Source organism: Perna viridis, chromosome 12 (assembly GCF_037379345.1).
Source record: "Perna viridis isolate PV_CMFRI_1.1 ecotype Kerala chromosome 12, ASM3737934v1, whole genome shotgun sequence".
In the NCBI taxonomy this organism is placed as follows: domain Eukaryota; kingdom Metazoa; phylum Mollusca; class Bivalvia; order Mytilida; family Mytilidae; genus Perna; species Perna viridis.
The window spans coordinates 3,926,653-3,949,090 of record NC_142456.1 but is presented as its reverse complement, the minus strand read 5'-3'; the positions used below and the strand labels follow the sequence as shown (position 1 = coordinate 3,949,090).

At 34.8% G+C, this 22,438-nt stretch overlaps 3 protein-coding genes across 3 annotated transcripts; 1 reads left to right on the top strand and 2 right to left on the bottom strand.

Moving 5' to 3' along the window:
• Positions 1–609: 609 nt before the first annotated feature.
• LOC148600912 (alpha-galactosidase MYORG-like) lies at positions 610–3,939 on the bottom strand. The gene is made up of 2 exons (XM_088555995.1): positions 3,808–3,939; positions 610–3,032 (listed from the first exon to the last, which is right to left on the bottom strand). The coding sequence occupies exon 2, from the start codon at positions 3,025–3,027 to the stop codon at positions 1,009–1,011; it is 2,019 nt and encodes a 672-aa protein (XP_088412121.1). The 5' UTR covers positions 3,028–3,032; positions 3,808–3,939; the 3' UTR covers positions 610–1,008.
• Positions 3,940–5,065: 1,126 nt separating this feature from the next.
• On the top strand, positions 5,066–12,805 carry LOC148600911 (uncharacterized). Its single transcript, XM_088556306.1, has 7 exons — positions 5,066–5,081; positions 5,751–5,807; positions 7,374–7,492; positions 9,112–9,217; positions 11,262–11,365; positions 11,804–12,001; positions 12,794–12,805. The coding sequence occupies exons 1-7, from the start codon at positions 5,066–5,068 to the stop codon at positions 12,803–12,805; spliced, it is 612 nt and encodes a 203-aa protein (XP_088412432.1).
• Positions 12,806–12,854: 49 nt separating this feature from the next.
• LOC148600910 (uncharacterized) lies at positions 12,855–19,538 on the bottom strand. Its single transcript, XM_088556305.1, has 4 exons — positions 19,457–19,538; positions 17,653–17,762; positions 15,391–15,547; positions 12,855–13,324 (listed from the first exon to the last, which is right to left on the bottom strand). Exons 1-4 carry the CDS (start codon positions 19,536–19,538, stop codon positions 12,888–12,890), a joined length of 786 nt encoding a protein of 261 aa, XP_088412431.1. The 3' UTR covers positions 12,855–12,887.
• Positions 19,539–22,438: the final 2,900 nt, after the last annotated feature.

The window sequence follows — 22,438 nt, the reverse complement described above, 5'->3', positions numbered from 1 at the left end:
AAGAAGTGATCCTACATCCTCGGCACATAGGGACTTTTGTATGCCTTATCTATTATAGGATAATTTCGTAACTGTATTTCCAATAATAATGTTTTTATATGCTCCCAGTTTTTAGTGGAGTCCGAGTTTCTTATTTGCTTTTGTTACTTTGTATGTATAATTTTAGTTACTTTATGTTCTTTGTTGTGTATATCTGTTTTCCATGTCTGGTCTTTGTCCCTGGATTACATTCTTTAGAATCTTGGTTCCCTTGATCCCTCTTTTAAAGAAACTGCAAAGTAATGATAATAGTTTTGATAATAAAGATTAATAAGGTATAATTCTATTATACATAGCCGTGACTCTATGGAAAGCTCTTCAAATGATAGGAAGTCCATATTTTCTCTATATACCTTGATATTATCGATTCAAACCCTTTATGATCTACAAATAAACATGGCAGCCATTTTTGTTATACCGGATCAGCATATTAAGAGTATACACCCAAATAATGCAGATGATCAAACTTTGTGAACTACAAGGTGGTTCCAGAAGGAAAACATTTGTTTGAAAGGCTAACGTGGAATGCTGATGTAAGTATTGACATTTTTAAGATAGCAAAAACGGCAATATTTTTAAGCCTTTAATAGTTAATGGTTTCATAAAATGGTGTATTAGGACAGACGCATATTTGGAATAGCTCACGTGGCTCTTTTCCTTAGAAATGCTGCATGTTAAACATTTTTAACTCTTTAAATAAAACATTTGTAAGTTTTCGTGGCTTTGCACGGTATTTTTGGTCTGCAGATTTAATAAAATAACTTAAAATACTCACTAAACCCATTTTTCGTTTAAACAGATATGATGTCACAAAGCAACGAAAAAGACTTATCAAATAACTTAAATATTCATGTAAGAAGAAAATGTGGATATAAGATACAACACGTTAAAGTTCAGAAACTTTAAGATTTAAAAAATTAAAAAGTTAATAGCGAACATGTTCAAGTTATATTAACAGATTTTTTAAAATCAATTTGCCGTCACACGTTCAAAGACAGGTAGTTCGTCCAAAGCTGCAGGAAAATTTTGAACCAATATTGGTCCATCGAAAATGGTTCCATTCGTCGTACTATTCCATCGCCCTGCAGGTAAATAGATATTTCTAGATCGGGCATTCTTCTGTAATACTGGAGCAACTAAAATGTTGTTTCCCAATAAGAATTCGGAATCTATCACTTGCGCCTCTTCATCATCCGGGGCTACCCACCAAATCGGACGAATTATGGGTGCTCCTGTACGGACCGACTCTTGTGCAAGTTCAATTATTAAATCACTATACTTCTCGTGCATCTTGGTAAATTTTATTGATATGTTTATAACCTCTTCGTCATACTGCCAAGGGACGATGGAAAACTGCATCGACGGAAGTAGAGCCGTCGCTTCTAACCACCGAATGAATAATTCTCGTTCCGGGATATGTCCTTCGTACGCATTTCCACCTATCATATCCGGTAAGATAAACGGATACCCAAGAATTCCGAATGTAAGAGCCGTGTTAATCAGCGTTTTAAGTCCATTCCGGTAATCCCAATTTGAGTCCTTATCAAGCATGCGCACAAATATCGGAAGATTCTGCGTGTTCACGCCTACTCGCACTTCTTGATGTCGTACGTTTTTGTCAGCATTGTAAGCTAATTCTGCCCATTTTGTTGGATAAAAGTTTGGAGAGTCAAACGGATTTGCAAAGATGTTTGGAAGCCAATTGCATTCACCAGCATCAAATTTAAAAGAACTTATATTGTAAGTAGTGCGTAGATTCCGCAACTTATTCAAATACCATGTTGTTGCATTTTCATTCGAAACGTCTAGAATTCCAGCTGCATTGCCATCCCACCATGAAACCAAAGCAGGAAGCAAGGAATCATACTGTCGGACCAAGAAACCCAATACACCAGCCTCTAGGAAAGCTTGCGAATCTATGTTGAAGAAAGGGTGCACCCAAATGGTTACTCGGAAACCCATTTTATTCAGTTGTTTTATCATGTCACTAGCATTTTCGAACTTCTTTGCTGTAAAGTCCATGTCTCCATACTTAGGAGTCCAGTCGTCATCAATCTCCAACTGCGAATGTCCGAATTTATACTTCAAGATATTGTACGCAAATTCCAATACAGTTGATTGATTTATATCTTTATGATACTGTGCCCAAGTTGACCAGATAGGGTACCGGAAGAGATCTTTGTCGGGAATATCGGAGGGGTTCGGGAGAGATGCTGACATAAAGTCATGTATTTGCCGTACGTTATCTGCCGTACATATCTTGTACATTAGTTTAGGAGGAGACCTGTGCGTATTGGTATACGGATATTTATCGTACTTTGCCGTGAAGCACATTTTGCCATCTGAACTTTTGTTGATGCTTAGAAAAAGAGGAACATCGTCACTTACATTGAACCCTATCCCTTGGGTATTAATAAAATACCGCTCTTGAACACCACCTAACAATTTCTGATATGAATCATTGGCCAAAAATGCATTTGTATTCATCGAGGTTTGCTCCAAGGGCCAATACTGATTCCAGTCTTCATAGCCGCCATACCAGTGTGCTCCTGCTAAATCGAAGCAATCCATCAGAACCTGACTCTCACAACGAAGCGTTATCCACTCGAAGAAATAGCAATCGACAGTTCCGAACGCCTTGTATGTGATTTGAACATTGCGATCATTAGCCCAGTTCATGCAAATTTTGGTCGAATCGCTACCACAGTCTGTTCCCGTAGTGTTGACACTTCGGTTAACAAACAGCTTCCCTGTTAGTCGGTTTGACGTTGATTTCGAATCAACGATTCTGACAGACATATTGTCTTTGTTAAGTTTCATTGCCCCTAGTGTGAGCTCGGCACTAGATTGGTAGTTGTTCGGCTGTGTCTTACTACTGCGATGTTCTTCTACCTGCCATGCAATAATTCCTAGCATTCCACTGAACAGTAATAAAAGAATTACGGTAAATGTCACTTTTATTCGGCCATTCATCTTTGAATCAGACATTGTACCTGTAATGTTCAATGTACATGTACATCGTGTAGCTTTTTTAATTTTAAGATTCTGCGAAACAGCATACTGATTGTCCACTGTTGGTCATTTATGTGTCTCTATGTCGTTATATTACGTTTGTTCTGATATTGTCATGTGGAGATTACTAAAAGAACTAATAGAGTACCTACTATTTTGTTTTTAGTTTATATGCTTGTGCATTTGTTTAAGAGTAATCAAGGGAACCAAGGTTCTAGCGGAAATAAAAAGAAAGCAATCCAGTGACAAAGATCAAACATGGAAGGAAAACACACATGTTAAATTTCACCATATTAGTTTTTTCCTTTTGCTACCACTATCGTTAGGTCAGTACGCAGCCATCTATACATGTACTGGGTGATTGCATGTAGATCGAGAAAGTCCATCTGATAGTGGTAAGTATATATATATGTAATGACCAATAGAAAAGCGGGCAGGTTAAAATGTATCAGACGTGTACAAGAAGTGTACATATGATACATATTTGATAGGCTCTAAAAGGTAAGTACTGAAAATAAATCTGACCCATGTGAATGAAACTTGTATAATCATAATATGCAAACGCAACATTAAAATTGAAGACACCTTAAGTCCACATTTTCAAGTCCTAATTCCTTTGTTATGTTATTTGATGTTTTGTTTCCATCTAATGCCAATGTAAAAATTCACGTTCTACACCATATAAAAGGAATTCGTTCAAAATCTTCATTTTTTTTTTACATATTTAGTTGCAGGTCAGGGTGAATATTCGCTTACCTTATATCTCTTTATATTCCCGTTCAAATACCGGTAAAGAAATACAAGTATGTGGGTTTTCAATGATTTATTGTAGCTTAACTTTATATTGAAAATCTTACACGTATAAATCTAAGTTGGTCAACAAACTTAACGAGCGTTATCGAAAACGAAAAAAGATCTATTTTGACGGTGAGATAACAAAACAACTCAACGATAAAGATGTTGATAAATTGTGATAGGCTTTATAGTGATGTTTTTGGACCAGCTACAGCCTACCCTGTTGTATGAGGATTTCTTCGTCGTTCATTGAAGACCAATGGGTGGCCTTAGGCTGACATTTTCATCCCGGTGGTGTTGTTATCTCTTTGACATAGACACCATACCTATTCTGGTCATATTTAAACAAGGCGCGGTACATTTAAATAATAATATCTAAATGTACATCCTTTTGTTTTTTTTTTATTTTGGGGGACAAGGAAACAGAACAAAACCATAAGCCTGATGTGCATTTAGTAATAAAAAAATGATAACTATGTGTAGTGGTGAAAAAGACATATTATATTATAAGCATACTACACCATAGATAAAGGGTAAGATTCAACTCTAAACTGCATAACTCACCAGAAAATAATTTTTGGTTTAGCACATATGATATACATGTTAATGCACTTGTGGAAATATGCCCATGGGTGTATAGGAGAACACATGTACAAAATGCATATCAAAAAGCGAGTAATTCTACATGAAAAAGGTTATATGAAAAGTTGATATTAAAAAAAATTAAGTTCAACGAAACGGATAGTAAGGGGAAGACCATATAATTTTATAAGGGGAGTGGAAAAGTTTTAAATATGATCATGAAGGTTGCAGATAAGGATATTTTGATCCTTTGAAACCATTCTGATCCGAACATTATACTTCTACATATATGAAAAAAATAATTTGATTCGATATATTCGCAAAACTGATATTTTTACATGTAACGTGGTAAAAGTAAATAGTTTGATCCGATCAAATATTTCAAGCACCCCGCCCTTTTAATATCAAACGGTCTTTCAATTTGGGTTCTGCAATAAACGATAAATGTACTGTACAAAAATGTGCAGTTTATAAACAAGAACTTTACATGTGGTTTTCAGCATTTTTAGTGGGTGCACCCGGTTAACAAAATTACTGAAACGAAAATATTAAAATAACCAACGAATTGCCATTACTAACTTTAAGTTCGTTTTGTCAAAAGTATATTGTATTTCGTAAAATAGTAACGTAATTCTAAATGGCTGGACACTTTGGTAACTGTCTTTATTACAAATGTTTTCTAGGTATTTAACAAAAACTTGAGATTTTTATCGCTTGACTTCCGATGGGTTAAACGTAAATAAAAGACTTAAAATGTTTTAAAACACATGTTTGCTTATTATTATATTTGCGATAGGTTTCAACCTGTCAGATGCTAGAGGTTAGGATGGCACCTTAGGATGGCACCAAGTCAGAAAATAACTTGCCAGACAACCTCCAGCACTTCTGGAGTAGGTATCCTATCTGTCCATCGCCAATTACCAGCAAAATATCATAAGAAAGATAATTCAACCTTATTTCAAGCTCAGTGCACGAAGTTTCTGTATTCTCTAAACAAAGGCGTCATTTTACTAACCCCCTCCGATTCATATACATTTATTTGCCATCAGATTGAAATGTACATGATGTAGGAGTGCAGGTGACGCATTGGTGAAATGTCGTATCCCGGGGACTAGGATAGGTTTACTATTAAGACGTAGAAAATAAATGACCGACGATGCTTAAATTATTTCCGGGCAAATTGTACACCTTAACATGTACCGTAATACACCTTAAGTACAAAATGAGTTTATAAGATCGGAATTTGTATATTGTGAAAATGAAATACGCCATTATTTCTTTCTTGTTTTTGTTATGTTTGGAAAGTACATTTGTGTTTGTAGTTGGATGTTCAACCAATTATATTCATCGTCAGAATTTCTTTTGTAATTCCGATTATGGTAAGCAATAAATTGAATGTGGCGTTTACGTATATGCATGTATTAATACAACTTTTTTGTAGTATGGTTTACACACGAAAGATTAGCAAATCCACATAATCATTAACAATTTAACAATAAATTTTAATTTGTTTCATTTAAGATTTATTGCTATTCTTGTATTTTGTCAAATATTTTTGACACGAGACTATATTTAGTAGGACAATTACCGAAAGTTGATGAAATTAAAAAAAAATCCAGTTTTTCAGTATATACTTTTATACTGTATTGAAGTTCATCAAGTAGTACTTTGCCATTATACATATATATTATGCTCTTGTCTCTGTTATGTTTAATTTATTATGGTGTATCCATCAGCACCATGAAAACTGATTTATTCAACGGGTCATAGTTTTCCTTTCCTCGTTTGTCTACCCAGGACTTTTTATGAGGAAATCGGCGGGTGTTTCTAGAAAAGCAGAGGACGCTTACCCTATCGGTGCACCTGGTCCATGCTCCCAGTTTTTAGTGGAGTCCGAGTTGCTCATTTATTTTTGTTACTTTGTATGTATGTTTTTAGTTACTTTATGTTCTTTGTTGTGTATGTCTGTTTTCCATGTCTGGTCTTTGTCCCTGGTTTACATTCTTTTGATTACCGCTATAACCTTGGTTCCCTTGATTACTCCCTTATAACTGTCGGATTATTATAAATGTATATAAATGTTATATATGCTATAGGACCTTCGATTAATACATATTATATTGTATTCTATAGCTGTATGAGACCGAAATTCAATTAATTTATTCCGACACAGTTGGTTTATTTCCGCTTTTTACCCTTTGACCTTAACGACGCTTTTCCATGAAAACACAAATCACCTGATCGCAATTCTGTTTCACGATAGGCCAAATTCTGATAACTTAGTGCCGTTAAAAAATGAAAAAAAACTATCAAAAATTGAAATTGCGTGCCATATGTTATTTCCTGAATGCAATGTAGAGAATTATAAGTAAAAAGAACAACTTTTACTGTGTCGACTACCTTTATTTTAAGATATATGAACAGAACTTGTTAACAATCCCCCATAATACATACGATGAAAAATGACATTGTATGATCTCGAAAGGGAGACAGAAAATTTTTCTTAAAAATGTTTAAAAAGAAGAAAGCTAAAGACGGCATTAAAAAGTACACGACTTATGATTTATTGATTGGTTTTTGTTTTACGTCATACGGTAGATACTTCAAGCATTTCAGGAAGAGAATCATTGATCAATCGAATAGACCCTGTTTTATACTAGTCCGACAGGCTGAGCCGGATGTTTATAATGCTAGCTCATACAATGCAGAGGACATGCCACCCCATTCTGACACTTTATTCTGATTCTGAACCAACAAATCGTAGCACTCAATCCGCTTGCTTGGCGGGAAAGCAGTGACTGCTAATTATAAAATCGTTGAGGATCAACACATGACCTTCCGCACTCGAGGCGAGCATGCTGTCATGCAAGAAAGAAAATACTAAACTCTCATAGCGACACTTGTCAATTTTCTACTATTTATTGCAAATATTCCTTATATTTCAGTATTCGAAGCCGTTGTAAAGAGTTGGTTCTACAAGAGTCCACCGGAAAATATAACAGATGACCAAAATAACAACAAAAGTGATAGAACATACAACGTTGATATTATACATACTTTCAAGGTACATGTATATATACTAAATATAAACTTCTTTGGGGCGACCAACCGGTCCATATTCATAAGCTAGCATTTAACCCAGAAATTTAATATTTTTGTCATTTTAAACTTTTTTACATTCAAGATGAAGTAATGTAGATATAAATGTACCACAGGGCCCCGTTTCAGACAGTCTCGCCTTTAGGGGGCAAGGATCTGTCTAAAACAAGGGGCGTGAGATGTACTGTACTCGTACACAAGCATTACCTTCAGATCAACCAAGACGCAATGGTCACGATGGTCTATATAACTTAATATTACACGTGTGGCATTCTTCTATTTTCATTGGTTATCAGGGCCACGTGATTCAAAGGATAAGCCATGTTTTATTTATACTTACAATTTAATTTTCATAAGTAACACGCTTTCTGATTGCATGGATAAAATACTTTTAGAATGATTTGATACTAAAATAAAATTATAAGGATTTTTCGGTCTATTTGAAGGTTATTTCGTGTACACTACGTTATTGGTGTTATTTTTTATAGACCAAAAAAATATGACAGTCATTCCTTAAATAAACGCTATTGTTATTTTTATTGACGCTATATTTAAAAAAAATAGACTTGGAAGCAAACCTTTCCAATATCTCGACAACCGAGGTGACTAGGAGCTTGAAATTTAGTACAGTGGTATAGAGTTTAACATGCTTAACAATATTTCTTTTAACAGAAAAGGATTTTTGCCCGTTGCAATGCCAACCGATTTACCCACCTAATTTCAAAATGTTCCGTTTCGGATGGAACTTGGGTTTTAGGATGAATTTGACAAGCCGAGTGCAAACTTTTAGATTTCTGGACGATGCGAAAGTTGCCGTTGCCATGGTGACCGATTTTCACGCCAACATTCCAAAGTGCACCGATTTGAATGAAACTTGAATAACATGCCGAATCCCATGTAATTTCGAATACACAAAATGCAGTATCATTTCCAAAATGCACTTTTTAGATCTGAATATAAAAAAATCAGATTTGTTCTCAGTCAATACGTTATATATGGACCCGTTTGAATATAACGATGGGTCCTTAAATAACGTATTGACTCCGTTTAAAGTCCATTATAGATAAATACCTATTCCAACGACGTTATTTAGACTAAATTTGTATGAAATCAAAATTTAAAAGGGAAAAAATGCTCAAATATAAACATGGCAGAGTTACTTAAACGAATTTACAATTCGTTTTGTTTAGTACTTATAAATGTAAACACATGCTAAGATACTCAAGATAATTAAAAGCAAAAAAAAAAAAAAAAACTACCCAACTAATAGCCAAACAAATCAATAGATAACAAATGGCGATAATAAGGCAAAAACCGGAAATTGGGTATCACGGTATTGTAATACGTGGATTTGTGTTTCTGTAGCCCCTAATTGTTCAGCGGGTAGTTTGTATTTTGTGGATAACTCAAAGTCGTGGATTTATCCTTATAGGAAAACCAGAAAAAATGGATCTGACGAAATACATTTTTTTCACAGAATGTCGTCATCTCTGATTTAATTAGAAAAATCAGTTCAAGTTAGACTAAATTACATTTGAAAATTATAATGATCAATTCAATAATTGAAATACATATCCTTTGCAGAATGGAAGAGAGTTTTTCAGGACTTTTACTGGTCAAATCATTGTACCATCCCATTGTGAGAATACCAGCCAGAGGATATTGCTTAACAAGAAGTATCTTATATTTGGTAGGTTATATTTATGAATATTCATTTGTATCATATTTAAGAATGCTAAATTGCACTGAGTTGTTATGTTGATCACTCAATCTATTAAATAACTGCTCGCTGCATATTCCTCAGATGTTTAGCGAAATTTATACAATCGAAGTTGTCAAGATTCGTTCATTCCTTTGATCGTTTACTTGTTTGTTCGTTCACTATAAACTAAGAAGTTTTGCATTGTCATTTTCTTTGGAGATTATCCTATCAATGTATTTTCGTGGCAATTCCCCATTCACAATGGTTAATCAGTTATCTTGTTGTCTATTCTATAGAAAATATTCTCGATAACATTGTATTTGCGTTTACACATCTCAGCGAAAAACGCCACAAAAATTTCCGTATGTACTGTATTTATTTGAAGTGTTTTCGTACCTTTTGCTTCGCTTCCAAAAGCGAAACATTTAATGCCTTGTGATATACACGCCATTTTGAATAAATGAAATTACGAACTTGCCAGTTTTTTTTTTTTTTGTGGAATCCGAGTTGCTCTTTTGCTTTTGTTACTTCGTATGTACAATTTTAGTTACTTTATGTTCTTTGTTGTGTATGTCTGTTTTCCTTGTCAGGTCTTTGTCCCTGGATTACATTCTTTTGATTACCACTATAAACTTGGTTCCCTTGATTACTCTCTTTCTATCAGAAGCTGCGACTCCTTTTATAGTGATTCATAACATGGCATTTAATTGGTCAATTGCCGAATACCAAATGTCGGGACAGAAACGATTCAACAATTCAGGTCCGATTCTAAAAAAAAAAAAAAGACAAACTCAAAATGTGTATGTCAGTCCCTTGTGAAAAAGGATAGAATGTGTAAATTTAAAAAAAAAGCCAACTTCCCAGACTGTTACAAAAATTTCACATTTGATAGATTAAATATTCTTAAGCAGACGATTTCATATGGTGTAAAATAACATTAATCAGGTAGCTGAGAAAACTTTTCAGTTGAATAAATGATCATGACTGGACTCCTTGAAATGCATTCATGTTAAAAAAGTTCGTAGTGCAAAATTAATTCTTAAATAATACGACGCACGATCTTAAAATAGAAATACACACAGTTTGTGCCCCGTGCAGGTCCGGGTGTTAAAAGAATAGGCCTGCAGCAGCGTTAAGCTTGTCGTATAAGGCGAGTAAATAGTGCTCAGAAACTAGCCGGGGGCTAGGCGCTCTGCCCACAGAGCAACTGGGATGTGTGCCCCAGGTGGTGGAATGGGGTACCCCTGGCGTGTTACATGCTGGGGTTGTCAGGCTATAATACGGAAAACCTGACCGCAAACCATAGTGGTGCACCGTGTTGGGAAAGATGCCACGTTCCTCGCACGTTAAAGAACCCTGCTGTGGTGTTCGATAGGAGTAGGAACCTTTGCGCTCCGCCACAGGAGGCTAAATTGCCCGACCTTACCCATCCCCCCTTTTTCCAGTGGCAATCAAAATTTGTCGACCCTATTGTCCTTGTGTCCTATCCTTTTTTTTTTCATTTCATGTTCATTTTATCATCCATTTCATGTTCATCGTCTGAATATAGCTGAAATATTGCTGCTTGGACGTTAAACCCCAACAAACAAACAAACAAACACACAGTTTGTCTTGTCTCGGTTAATTGACGTGGACACTGTGTGACCTATACATAGCAAGTGTTTGAAAAAAAGATGCTTTTAGCCAACGGCAGTATTTATTATCTAAATAGAAATGTTGAACTTTTGTATATCGTTTTTATAGTCTTTTAAAGAAGTCTGTACATAGAATTGTCATAAGAAATTGGTTTTTTTTTAATAAATGAGTAGTTAGAAACTAAACATTCGCGGAAAATAATGAAAGATTTCCGAACGACACTATTGTACCAACTAAATATATATGACACAGCGAAGCTCTCGATATCCTTTTTAGAATTTTCAAAGCTAATACTTGTACGATAGTTTAGAGTACGTGTAATCTTATAATACATGTACATGTTTTAAAATAACAATGCATATACTGTGACTATTTTTGTTTTCAAATGACAAAATAGCCAACAAACAGAATGGAACATACCTACCAGTGCTTGTGAATTATGAAGTTCCCCTGCAGGGAGATGTTGAACACATAACGCACTACTATAACTGTAGCTGTCAGGTAAGATATACTCCCTGTGCAACGTTAAAGGTAACCGCGTGTCAGAGAATTGTGTGGATGTATGTCAATGAATATTGTATACGTGCATTGTGTGACTTCATTGTGTTTCTTTGTTTTTAATAATTCATACAATGTTCAGATACTTTCTTAATTTTTGCATGTGTCCTTCTAAAAGTAATACTTTATTCAATAAAGGAGATTTAAATAGTCCTTTTTTCCTTTTTAAGTGAAAAATGTAGTTTCATTTTCGTTAGCGTAACATGTCTTCATTTAATCATTTTAAAGCTTAAACAAAAGGGAAAAAAAGATAGTCAAAACAAGCACATATACCCAACGATGTTGTCTTCACCATAGCTTTGGTAAAAGTTTGCGCAATATATTATTGTATCCGATGGTCGAGGATTTTTAATTTGTAATGTTTTCATTTTATTGGTACAGGTTGTAGATTTCCAACTAACTGAAGAGGACACTAATGGAACCGAAACAATAAATTTGTGTGAGTTATCTAGTAATGCCACATGTTTATTGGAGCGAGGCTATTGTTCACGTGATGAAGACGGCATATGCGATTGGAAGACTGTAAAATCATGTGACATTTCCGGCGGAGATGACAGCGATGGCTCCAAAAGTGGTGTCGTAGTTGATACGAACAATTTCATTGTATATATGTTGTGTTTTATATATGCCACTTTTCAGAAATATGTAGTCTATATATAGTGCAATTCAAAGGTAGATTATACATTGTTAATGTTGACTTATTGAAAAAAAGTAGAAAAATAAATCTTTTTAAACATATTTGCCTTTGATAAGTCATGTTTTTTAGAAATTTTGTAAAGAACATTGATTTGGGTTGTATCTCGGTTGTGTCCGAAAGACCCGTTAATAGTTAATTCAAACGAAACCGTCAGTTTTCATGAAAAGTATAACAACAGCATATTCAACAACTACAATAATGTGAGGTATGTCATAATATATCATGTATGGCACGAAAGTATTTTTTTTATATTCAATATAGATGTTGGATATTTGCCTTCCATGGTCTTTTTCTATAAAAATCACTTCAACATTAGTTAGGTGTCGGCATGGTATTACTATCTGTCTTGGAAATTAATACTTTTCAAAGAGTAATCAAGGGAACAAGGTTATAGCGGTAATCAAAAGAATGTAATCCAGGGACAAAGACAAGACATGGAAAACAGACATACACAACAAAGAACATAAAGTAACTAAAATCATACAAACAAAGTAACAAAAGCAAATGAGCAACTCTGACTCCACTAAAAACTGGGAGCATGGACCAGGTGCACCGGTAGGGTAAGCGTCCTCTGCTTTTCTAGAAACACCCGCTGAGTTGCTCATAAAAAGTTAAGTCCGCGGTAGACAAACGAAAAATTTAGTAGTCCATTAAACTTGTTCTTGATCTTAAAGATCAGAATTTAGCATTTGCGTTTCGCCGACATTTTTTAATTAATAAACGGAAACTACCACGTCGCTGTCAAATTTATGGAATCGAAGCTTCATTTTACAATGCTTGAATAAGAACACCTGAAAACGAATTCATGTTCCAAATAGGAGATCCCATCATGTGTTTTCCTTCGTAGCCGGCATGGTTCCTTACCCACATCATATCTCCTGCTTCTAATACAAAAGGCCATGATATAGTTGTTATGTCCTCTTCGTGTTGTCTGCCATCAGCGAAAAGTGTTGCCTTCCCTTCACCGTTCAGGACTAAGTCTAATGCAAGAGTATAAGACGCAGTACTCCAACCATAAGCCGTCACAGTTATTAGATATATTCCTTTTAATGGCGATACGAAATGTCCATGTCTCACGTCATACGCATTCCCTACATTTGTGATAACGTTATCATATTCAATAAGTTGATGAGACCCAAGAGAGTCTATGGTATGCGTCAGACATGCTGCAAATGCTACCGAAGTCGTCTGTGAACTAAAGTTCCCTATCGAAGAAAAATATATTTGCAAATAATTAATGTCGAGTATTACAATTTAGTGAAGGATGCGGTAAAATATTCGTGCAAAGACTAAAAGATCTGCATAATTAATACGAGATACATATTCGAACTTGGATGTCTTTGTGTATTGTTATAAACTTCCGATTGAATGAATCATTCCGTAAGATTGATTGATTGATTGATTGATTGTTGGGGTTTAACGTCCGAGCAGCAATATTTCAGCTACATTCAGACGATGAGCATGAATTGGATGATACAATGAACATGAAATGATGATGAAATGAAAAAGGGATGGGACACAAGGACAATGGGGTCGAAAAATTTTGATTGCCACTGGAAATAGGGAGAGGTGGGTAGGGTCGGGCAATTTAGCCTCCTGTGGCGGAGCGCAGTGGTTCCTACTCCTACCGAATACCACAGCAGGGTTCTTTAACGTGCGAGGAACGTGGCATCTTTCCCAACACGGTGCACCACTATGGTTTGCGGTCAGGTTTTCCGTATTATAGCCTGACAACCCCAGCATGTAACATGCCAGGGGTACCCCATTCCACCACCTGGGGCACACATCCCAGTTGCTCTGTGAGCAGAGCGCCTAGCCCCCGGCTAGGTTTCTGAGCACTATTTAGTCGCCTTTTACGACAAGCTTAGCGCTACTGCTGGCCTATTCTTTTGACACCCGGACCTGCACGGGGCCATTCCGTAAGAAGTTGCATTGACCTTTATATCGTGCTTTAAGAGCAATTCTCTTTAAGGATGAGTGCTGCATGTAGGTCGCTGGATGTTTTGGAAGCAGAGTTGTCAATGCGATATGAAATAGCATATTCCGTAGGTAGGCAACCTCGTGTCATTTTCAGAATTTATAGTACCATGTTTTCTAACTTTTTGTGTGTTGCTCTAATCATTTAGAGAAACCTACGGATAAGGTGTAAGAATCATGAAGTGACCAAGAAATGATATGAATTAATCTACCACTTTGACCTGACTATTTATACCACCGAAAAAAAAAGGAATAGAGATCATGTTTTCCATTTCGTCTAATGAGCTTAAATGCACTGCAAATGATAATTTTGGGGACATATAACTCTCTCAAACCACTATTTGTTTTTACTTTCTAATGAAAAATTTCCAACACTTCCAAGTCAGGCAGAGGTCAAATGAAATGGTCATTTCAAATAAATAAGATTTCCTTCAGTTAAAGCGTATTGTCCGATTGGTAGGTTTTTGACATGCTTATTTCGAAAGAGTGATCAAGGGAACCAAGGTTATAATGTAATCCAGGGACAAAGACCAGACATGGAAAACAGACATACACAACAAAGAACATAAGTAACTAAAATCATACATACAAAGTAACAAAAGTAAATGAGCAACTCAGACTCCAATATCCCCGTGCAGGTCCGGGTGTTAAAAGAATAGGCCTGCAGCAGCGCTAAGCTTGTCGTAAAAGGCGACTAAATAGAGCTCAGAACCCTAGCCGGGGGCTAGGGCGCTCTGCTCACAGAGCAACTGGGATGTGTGCCCCAGGTGGTGGAATGGGGTACCCCTGGCGTGTTACATGCTGGGGTTGTCAGGCTATAATACGGAAAACCTGACCGCAAACCATAGTGGTGCACCGTGTTGGGAAAGATTCCACGTTCCTCGCACGTTAAAGAACCCTGCTTTGGTATTCTCCCGGAGTAGGAACCATAGGGCTCCGCCACAGGAGGCTAAATTGCCCGACCCTACCCACCTCTCCCTATTTCCAGTGGCAATCAAAATTTTTCGACCCCATTGTCCTTGTGTCCCATCCCTTTTTCATTTCATCATTTCATGTTCATTTTATCATCAAATTCATATTCATCGTCTGACTATAGCTGAAATACTGCTGCTCGGACGTTAAACACCAACAAACAAACAAACAAACGGACTCCACTAAAAACTGCGAATTATAATTTATTTTGCTTCTTACATGGACTTAAAAAAATATTTACTATATACAATTTCAAAGTGCAATGTTATGATAAATGTAATGAAAAAAAAATAGACAGTATTTCATTTATTTTTAAGTTTACCATTTGTTAGTAGTCGCTTTATGTTACCAGCTGTTTTCTTATTTCCATTAGTAGTTTCTGCTAAAATTTCTTTAAGGTCAGCAATTGTATTTTGAAGACTTTCGACCGTTGATGTAAGATGTGAGTTTTTAGCCTCAATCGAGTCCACTTTTATTTTCTAATTGCGCTACAAGTAATGATCATTTGTTTTAAAAGAAGTACAATTTTAAACGTAGGTCATATAATAATTATATTTCTTTTAACACTGAACAAAATAACATCACACAAATAATCAATCAAAATTGAATAAAATCTGTAAAATAAGCAAAAAAGACAGGATGTTTCATTTTTTCTATTTATATGTTGTCTGAAATGTATAACCTCGGACTGAACTTTAAAATCATGTTGATTTATATTTGGCTAGCAACAATATTAAGATATTGTCCAATATTATTATTCTGAAGTAAAATTATTCTGCATGAAGTAAAGGTTTAAATGAACGCAAAGAGAACAAAATGCAGTTGGAACTTGAATAGAAACAACTGGTGCAAGAAAATATAATATATTTATGGTTAATATACGTTGTACTAAATGTTTATAGTAGTTTACGTCACCTATTTGTTCGCATTCGGAAGCAATGTTGCGCCATTATGAGCAATGAGATAGAATCGTGCCGATGTTGGGAGAGTATAGGACACAGGGTTACGTTATCGTAACTATAATAATGGATGTCATTTACAACACTGTAATATTGCATACTTGGCTATATCGATGGTGATATACCCATTAAAGATACTTTGAACTGTCTTAATTGTAACGTACTATACGAGCTAGACGTTTTAAATTGACAAATCGTAAAACACAATAGAAATGAAATGTTACATACAAAAAAACCCAAGCACACCGGATGAAAATCCAGAACAGTGAGCCATTCGGTGAAAAAGGGAAGACTATCTATTACAGATAGAGGTGGTTCAGTAGATTTTAAAAGCAGATTTCGGTATGATATGGGTTGTGTCCTTATTGCATGACCTTTGATGTACCGCGATTCGCAAACCTGCATGGGAAGGAGTAATAATTTGCATTGATTTTATATACGATGGGGACATAATTTTTTATAGGTTTGAACTGGCTTGGAGCTGGCATATCAGTTAACTGATGGTAGACCTAAGTTTGTACATTTGTGTAATTTATATTCAGTTTCTATATTTCCGTTGTAACAAGGGACTCAGACCTTTTTGAACTGGTTTTTAGGTGTGTTTAATTGTGGAATACGTTTTCCACAGTGGCCAGATTTTAAAGGGGGAGGATTGTGATCACGCATTTTTCGCGCCTGTCCCAGTTCAGGAATTTCTGGCCTATGGATATCTTGTTTCGTTTTGACCCGTTCTTAATTCTTTTATGTTACTTGATTATACATTGGGAAATCTTTCGCTGTACCTGTGTATAATATTTTGAGGCCAATTGCCCTGTGATATAAAGATTTCCACGACCAATGGGTGGCTTTGGGTTGAAATTTTCAGCCCCCGGTGGGGTTGTTATCTTTTTGAAATATACACCATAACTATTCTCGTTATAATATTAATCTTTTAATATTTTTATGTATTTTGTATCTGTGTAAGGTATAAAACTTCATAAAAGCAAATCCTTTTATTACAATCTATGTTTCTGAAATGTGTAGAAGTCGCCTCCCATTCGCATACGTTATTAATTGAAATATATATATTGTCAATTAAACTACATAATTTTGACCAAGAAACCAAAAAATACTGATATATTTTAACTGAACTAGTCAGTGCTGATTTCTATACAGCAGAGCTGACTATTTTGAAAATGAGAGACAAAAAAGTTCAAATCGTCAACTTGTAAGCGTATTATTGATCCATACGGTTTAAAGTACCTACATATGAATATGTTGTGAGTTGTCGACCATGTTGGCTGCTAATTGTAAAAACGACAGCAGAGATACGTGAATTTTAGGTACGTTCATTTGATATTTGTGTTGAATATATATCGAGGTTCATAAAATTCTGATCAGCAGTGTTCAGTATATGATAATTTGAAATTTCTGTCATTTTAAAATGGTCACAAATGAGATTTGTGTCATTCGACGAGTAGTTGTAACTTCTAGTGAAATCTCATTTTAATTTTAATATCATATTTTTTCCTTATCTGTGCAACAATATACCTTCATCTCCTGCATATGGTGTATATATTTCACAATTGATTCGCTTCCGTAGAGCAAGTACTAACTACTCTAATTTCCTTGAACGCCATAAATACTCCTTTCTCTTTCCCCGTTGAACCTCCTACACCACTGTATGGAATTGAACGAAACTTCCTCAAAATCTTTATTACATGTTCCCATTGTTCACCTTTTTTGAGATTTTGATCTAAATCAATACGAAATTCAAAAGTTACATGCTGATAAAAGTTGAAGTGGGTTTATTCTTTCTTATTTTACTTTAGCCAATAATTTGAATGCTTCAATTTCAACTGGTCAGGCATACTAAAATATGAGATTTTGATCCTAATCAATATAGAAAAGATGCACAACAGGAGCATAGTATCATGATTTTTGAAAGTTTCATTGAATTCCATTAATTTGTGTATGAGGAGTAACGGATAAAAGTTGGGTCCCCCTGTCTCCCCATCTCCAGAAATATTTTTATTTCACGTATTAAAAAAGCTTATGAAAAAAAAAAATTAATCAGTAATACAAACTGAACCAAAATGAGGTTCAGTAATCGGACTGCTTAGACTTATTTTTTTCTTGGGAAATGACCAAATTCGATGAAAAGCTATATAATTGATGTATTTGAATTATTTGTATAAAGCTGTTTAAAAAACCTTAAATAAAAAAAATAGAAAACTAATCCAATTAGCTGTAAGATTGGTAAGATACAGGGTTTTTCCGGAATTCTTACCATTTTTGATGACTGAAAGTACATTATTTTCCTCGGCTTCTCAAAACAAGTTAAACAACCACAAAATTTCGGCAGTTTGACATATTGTTACCCTGTGTACATTTTGCTAAATGCAATAATTCTAATATTATGTGAAAATTTCAAAAATAAGAATAAAAAATAAATATTTACTGTTATATTGTTTATTTTTCAAATTGTGAGCATTCCCCTTTAGTTTATTTTTATGTTACTTAAGTATACAGGGGCAAATCATTCGCTGTTCCTGTATATTATGATGTTTTGGGTCCTGTTGCTGTATACTATCTGGTGTGAAGGTTTCCTTGTCGTTCATTGAAGACCAATGGTTGCCGGCCTTGGGCTGACGTTTTCATCTAGATGGGGTTGTTGTCTCTTTGACAGATTCACCATACCTATTCTTGTTATATTTTGACACGGGAAGTAATGAATTCTTAAAACTGTGAAACATTTAAGTTTTGTCTGGGTATAACTTATAGTGATGATACAGACATGACCATATCAAGGGCGATATGGAAATACTATGTAAAAACCTATCGATTTTCATAACTGAAACAACCTATTCAGATTATCATAACTGTGCCTGCTATTAACATATAAACACGTGTTTCCTGTTTTCACATTTTGGCCATACACTTGTCTTTTAAGTAGCTGTCTCTGTAAAAATCATGCCAATTCTGAAAAATGTGATACACCCCAAAAAAGGCTATATATTTTTATTTTTGTAATTAAGTTGTTTTATGGGTCTATACTATGATATGTGTAATAATTCATTCAAATCTGCCTGCTCTTAGGAGATAATCAACATTGAAAATCCAATATATTCTATTGTAGTGTAATTTACAGATTGATCTCCCTTAATTTTAAAATCTACAGTGCATTCTATATAATTTTTATCTCCTAAGAACACGAGTTATATGAAAAACTGAATGAAAATTGTTGTTTACTATGGCAATTCAAACAAAATATCAAACATAAATATATGTAGGCTTTTTACCCATGAATCACATTTTGCATGATTCTTAGCTGGAGTGCTACTTAATGCCTCTGAATTTTCCTTCTTCTTTTATGCTATGGTTGTTTTATCGCTTTGTTAAACATTGAAACCATTTCGCTGATATTTTTGTATTGAAAGATACTGTTACCTAGTCTACGAAATACATCCTGCTGTGTTTCTGCAGAAACTAGAAATGTAAAACCAAATACTAACAAAACTCGCCAAGCCATTTTGAAATCACGAATACATAAGTATTTGTAATGAAGATAAGATAATTTATAAGGTCAATACGAATAGTTCAAAGTTTTGAATGCGTATTCTGTTGCAGACAAGAAGTTAATTTATCACAGTACATTAATATACACATTGCCTGTAACAACATCGGCTTGTAGGATAGTAATAATATATGAAGTAGAACAAATAACAACACATAGGAAACTACTTCTATAGTCTATTTTGTTTATTCAGAAAATCGCAAAGACTAGAACCCCTTGCCATGTGATTCAGTAGTTCTCAGTATCACATTATTAAATTACTATTTATAAAGTTCATATTGGACAGACTAATACGCTTACTCGTGATATCACAATACATGTATGTCGACATGCGTGCTACATGCTGGGGTTGTCAGGCTATAATATGGAAAACCTAACCGCAAACCATAGTGGTGCACCGTGTTGGGAAAGATGCCACGTTCCTCGCACGTTAAAGAACTCTGCTGTGGTATTCGATAGTAGGAAGCTTTTCGTTCCACCACAGGAGGCTACATTGCCCGACCCTACCCATCCGTCCCTTTTTCTAGTGGCAATCATAATTTGTCAACCCTATTATCCTTGTGTCCCATCCTTTTTTTCCATTTCATCATCATCATCATTTCATGTTCATTTTATCATCCATTTCATGTTCACCGCCTGAATATAGCTGAAATATTGCTGCTCGGGCGTTAAAACCCAACAATCAATCAATCAATCAATCAATCGACGATTCTCCGTCAATAATAACTTTTCTTGAAAAAAATATTTAATGTCGAAACACTATACCAACGTAACATAACTACATTACGAAAAACAAATGTGATTGAAAAGAAATAAATTGGTTCTCGTTGGATTATAACATCTATGAAGCTCATGACGACCACTGCAGCAACGATAATGATCAATATCGCGCCATTTTGACGTTACGATCGCACCTAGTTACCGTTTTTCAGCTTTCACTGACCGTTACCTTTGTTTTCTTGAAGCCAAGGTGAAGAATATCACAAAATTGTTTGTTACACTGGTATTTTGTTTCAAAAGTTACTGATTGTATACCAGATCAAAAACTTAAAGAGTTGTTAATAAGTATAGGGGTAAATGTTCGATTTTCGATATTCAACCTTACAATCGTTAACTACCATACAGATGCAATAATAATAACGCTTATAATAAGACTTTAATATCGATCTCGTAGTAATGTTTCTCCACCAAGCACTGATAAGACTAATATTTTAGAGGTGGGTGACATGCTTAACTGCGGAGGGTTGCTTCTGTGAGCTGGTACAATAAGATGCACTTTACTGTATCGAACTATAACAAAGCATGATCTGTTCGATACAAACGTTCTCGATCTAAAACGCATGAAATATCTGGGACTTTAAACCACAATCTATCAATCAATCCTCCAAGATGTCCTCCGTGTTCTATTAAGTGATGAATTTATAAATACACAATGACAAAAAAAAGTATGTATATGTATATGAATAAATCCTAAAGAAGTAAATTGTAACGCAGTTCCGAAAGAAAGAAAGTAAAAATGTAAAAACATTAGAATGCGCCAATATCACATGACTAACAAAATCTAATGACCCAAATGGCGGCAGATTTTGCATGTCTTCATATATGAATGCATATTATTATACAGGATACGGTTGTAGAGGATATGCACCCAAGTGTTCTTTTATTGAGATACCTAAACATTTCTTTTAACTGTGTAAAACATTGTCACAGTACACAAATTTACACTAAATAATACAATACATCCTACTACATTGAAAATAGAAGAATAAATCAGAGGAGAAGAATCCCCAATGTTAATCATGATGAAAAATGAGAGAAGTCTGACAAATAAAAATTGAATTTAATTAGCGACTTTATTTGCAAACTACCATCTTAAATTCTACTACATATTGAAGGAATACGACAAATATTCAAATGATGTGCGTAGAAAGGGTCCTCTTCGATTTAGAAATATTGAAAAATCCAAGAACTGCTTAAAAATTTGTCGAATCGAAATGGCGTAACAATGTGAACACTTGTATCAATAAGTACTACCAAATATGGAAGTAGTCGAACACGCTGTAATAGAGTTGCGACACTAGAGCTACTGTGACAGATGGACGGATATAGACAATTGATATTTCACATAGTCGCATTTCGATGGGGAATTAAAAATTTTCAAATAACAATGCAATTAAATATTACAAAACAAACAAACATGTGCATCGTTCTAAGTTGTTTAATGGCGTTTAAAGGGTGATATTAGCATGGAATCACTGTCGTTGCTGTGTTGTTGTTGTTTTATTTGTTTTGTAATCGTTTTCTTCTATGCCAAATCCAATTAAATCAAATTTTCTGGTGTTTAAAAATACCTCTGTGTATCTACACATACAAATAAATATGTCAGGGTTCTGGTTGTCCTACCATTGCACCAGGTCCATGCTCTCAGTTATTAGTAGAGTCAGAGTTGCTCATTTACTTCTGTTACTTTGTATTATTTTGGTTATTTTATGTTCTTTGTTGTGTGTGTCTGTTTTCTATGTATGGTCTTTGTTTCCAGGCAATATTGGTACGTTTATATTCATTTAAATTTATTAATTTTAGTTGGAAGTCTTCTTTGTTTTACTTCTCAATTCACATTGTATAGGATTAAAGGTCTTACTAGTAAATAATGAAGAGGTATATAGTCTATTGCCATTGAAGAGGAATTGACAGTTCGCACGTCTCGGAGATGTCAGAATGCAGAAAGTAAGGTATGCAACTTTATAATTTATTTCAATATATCCTACTAGTTATAAAGGAATAAGAAAAACAGTTTTAAACATATGCGCCAAGTACGTCAATTCTGATTTATACATGTGAAAAAAAAGTCCAAT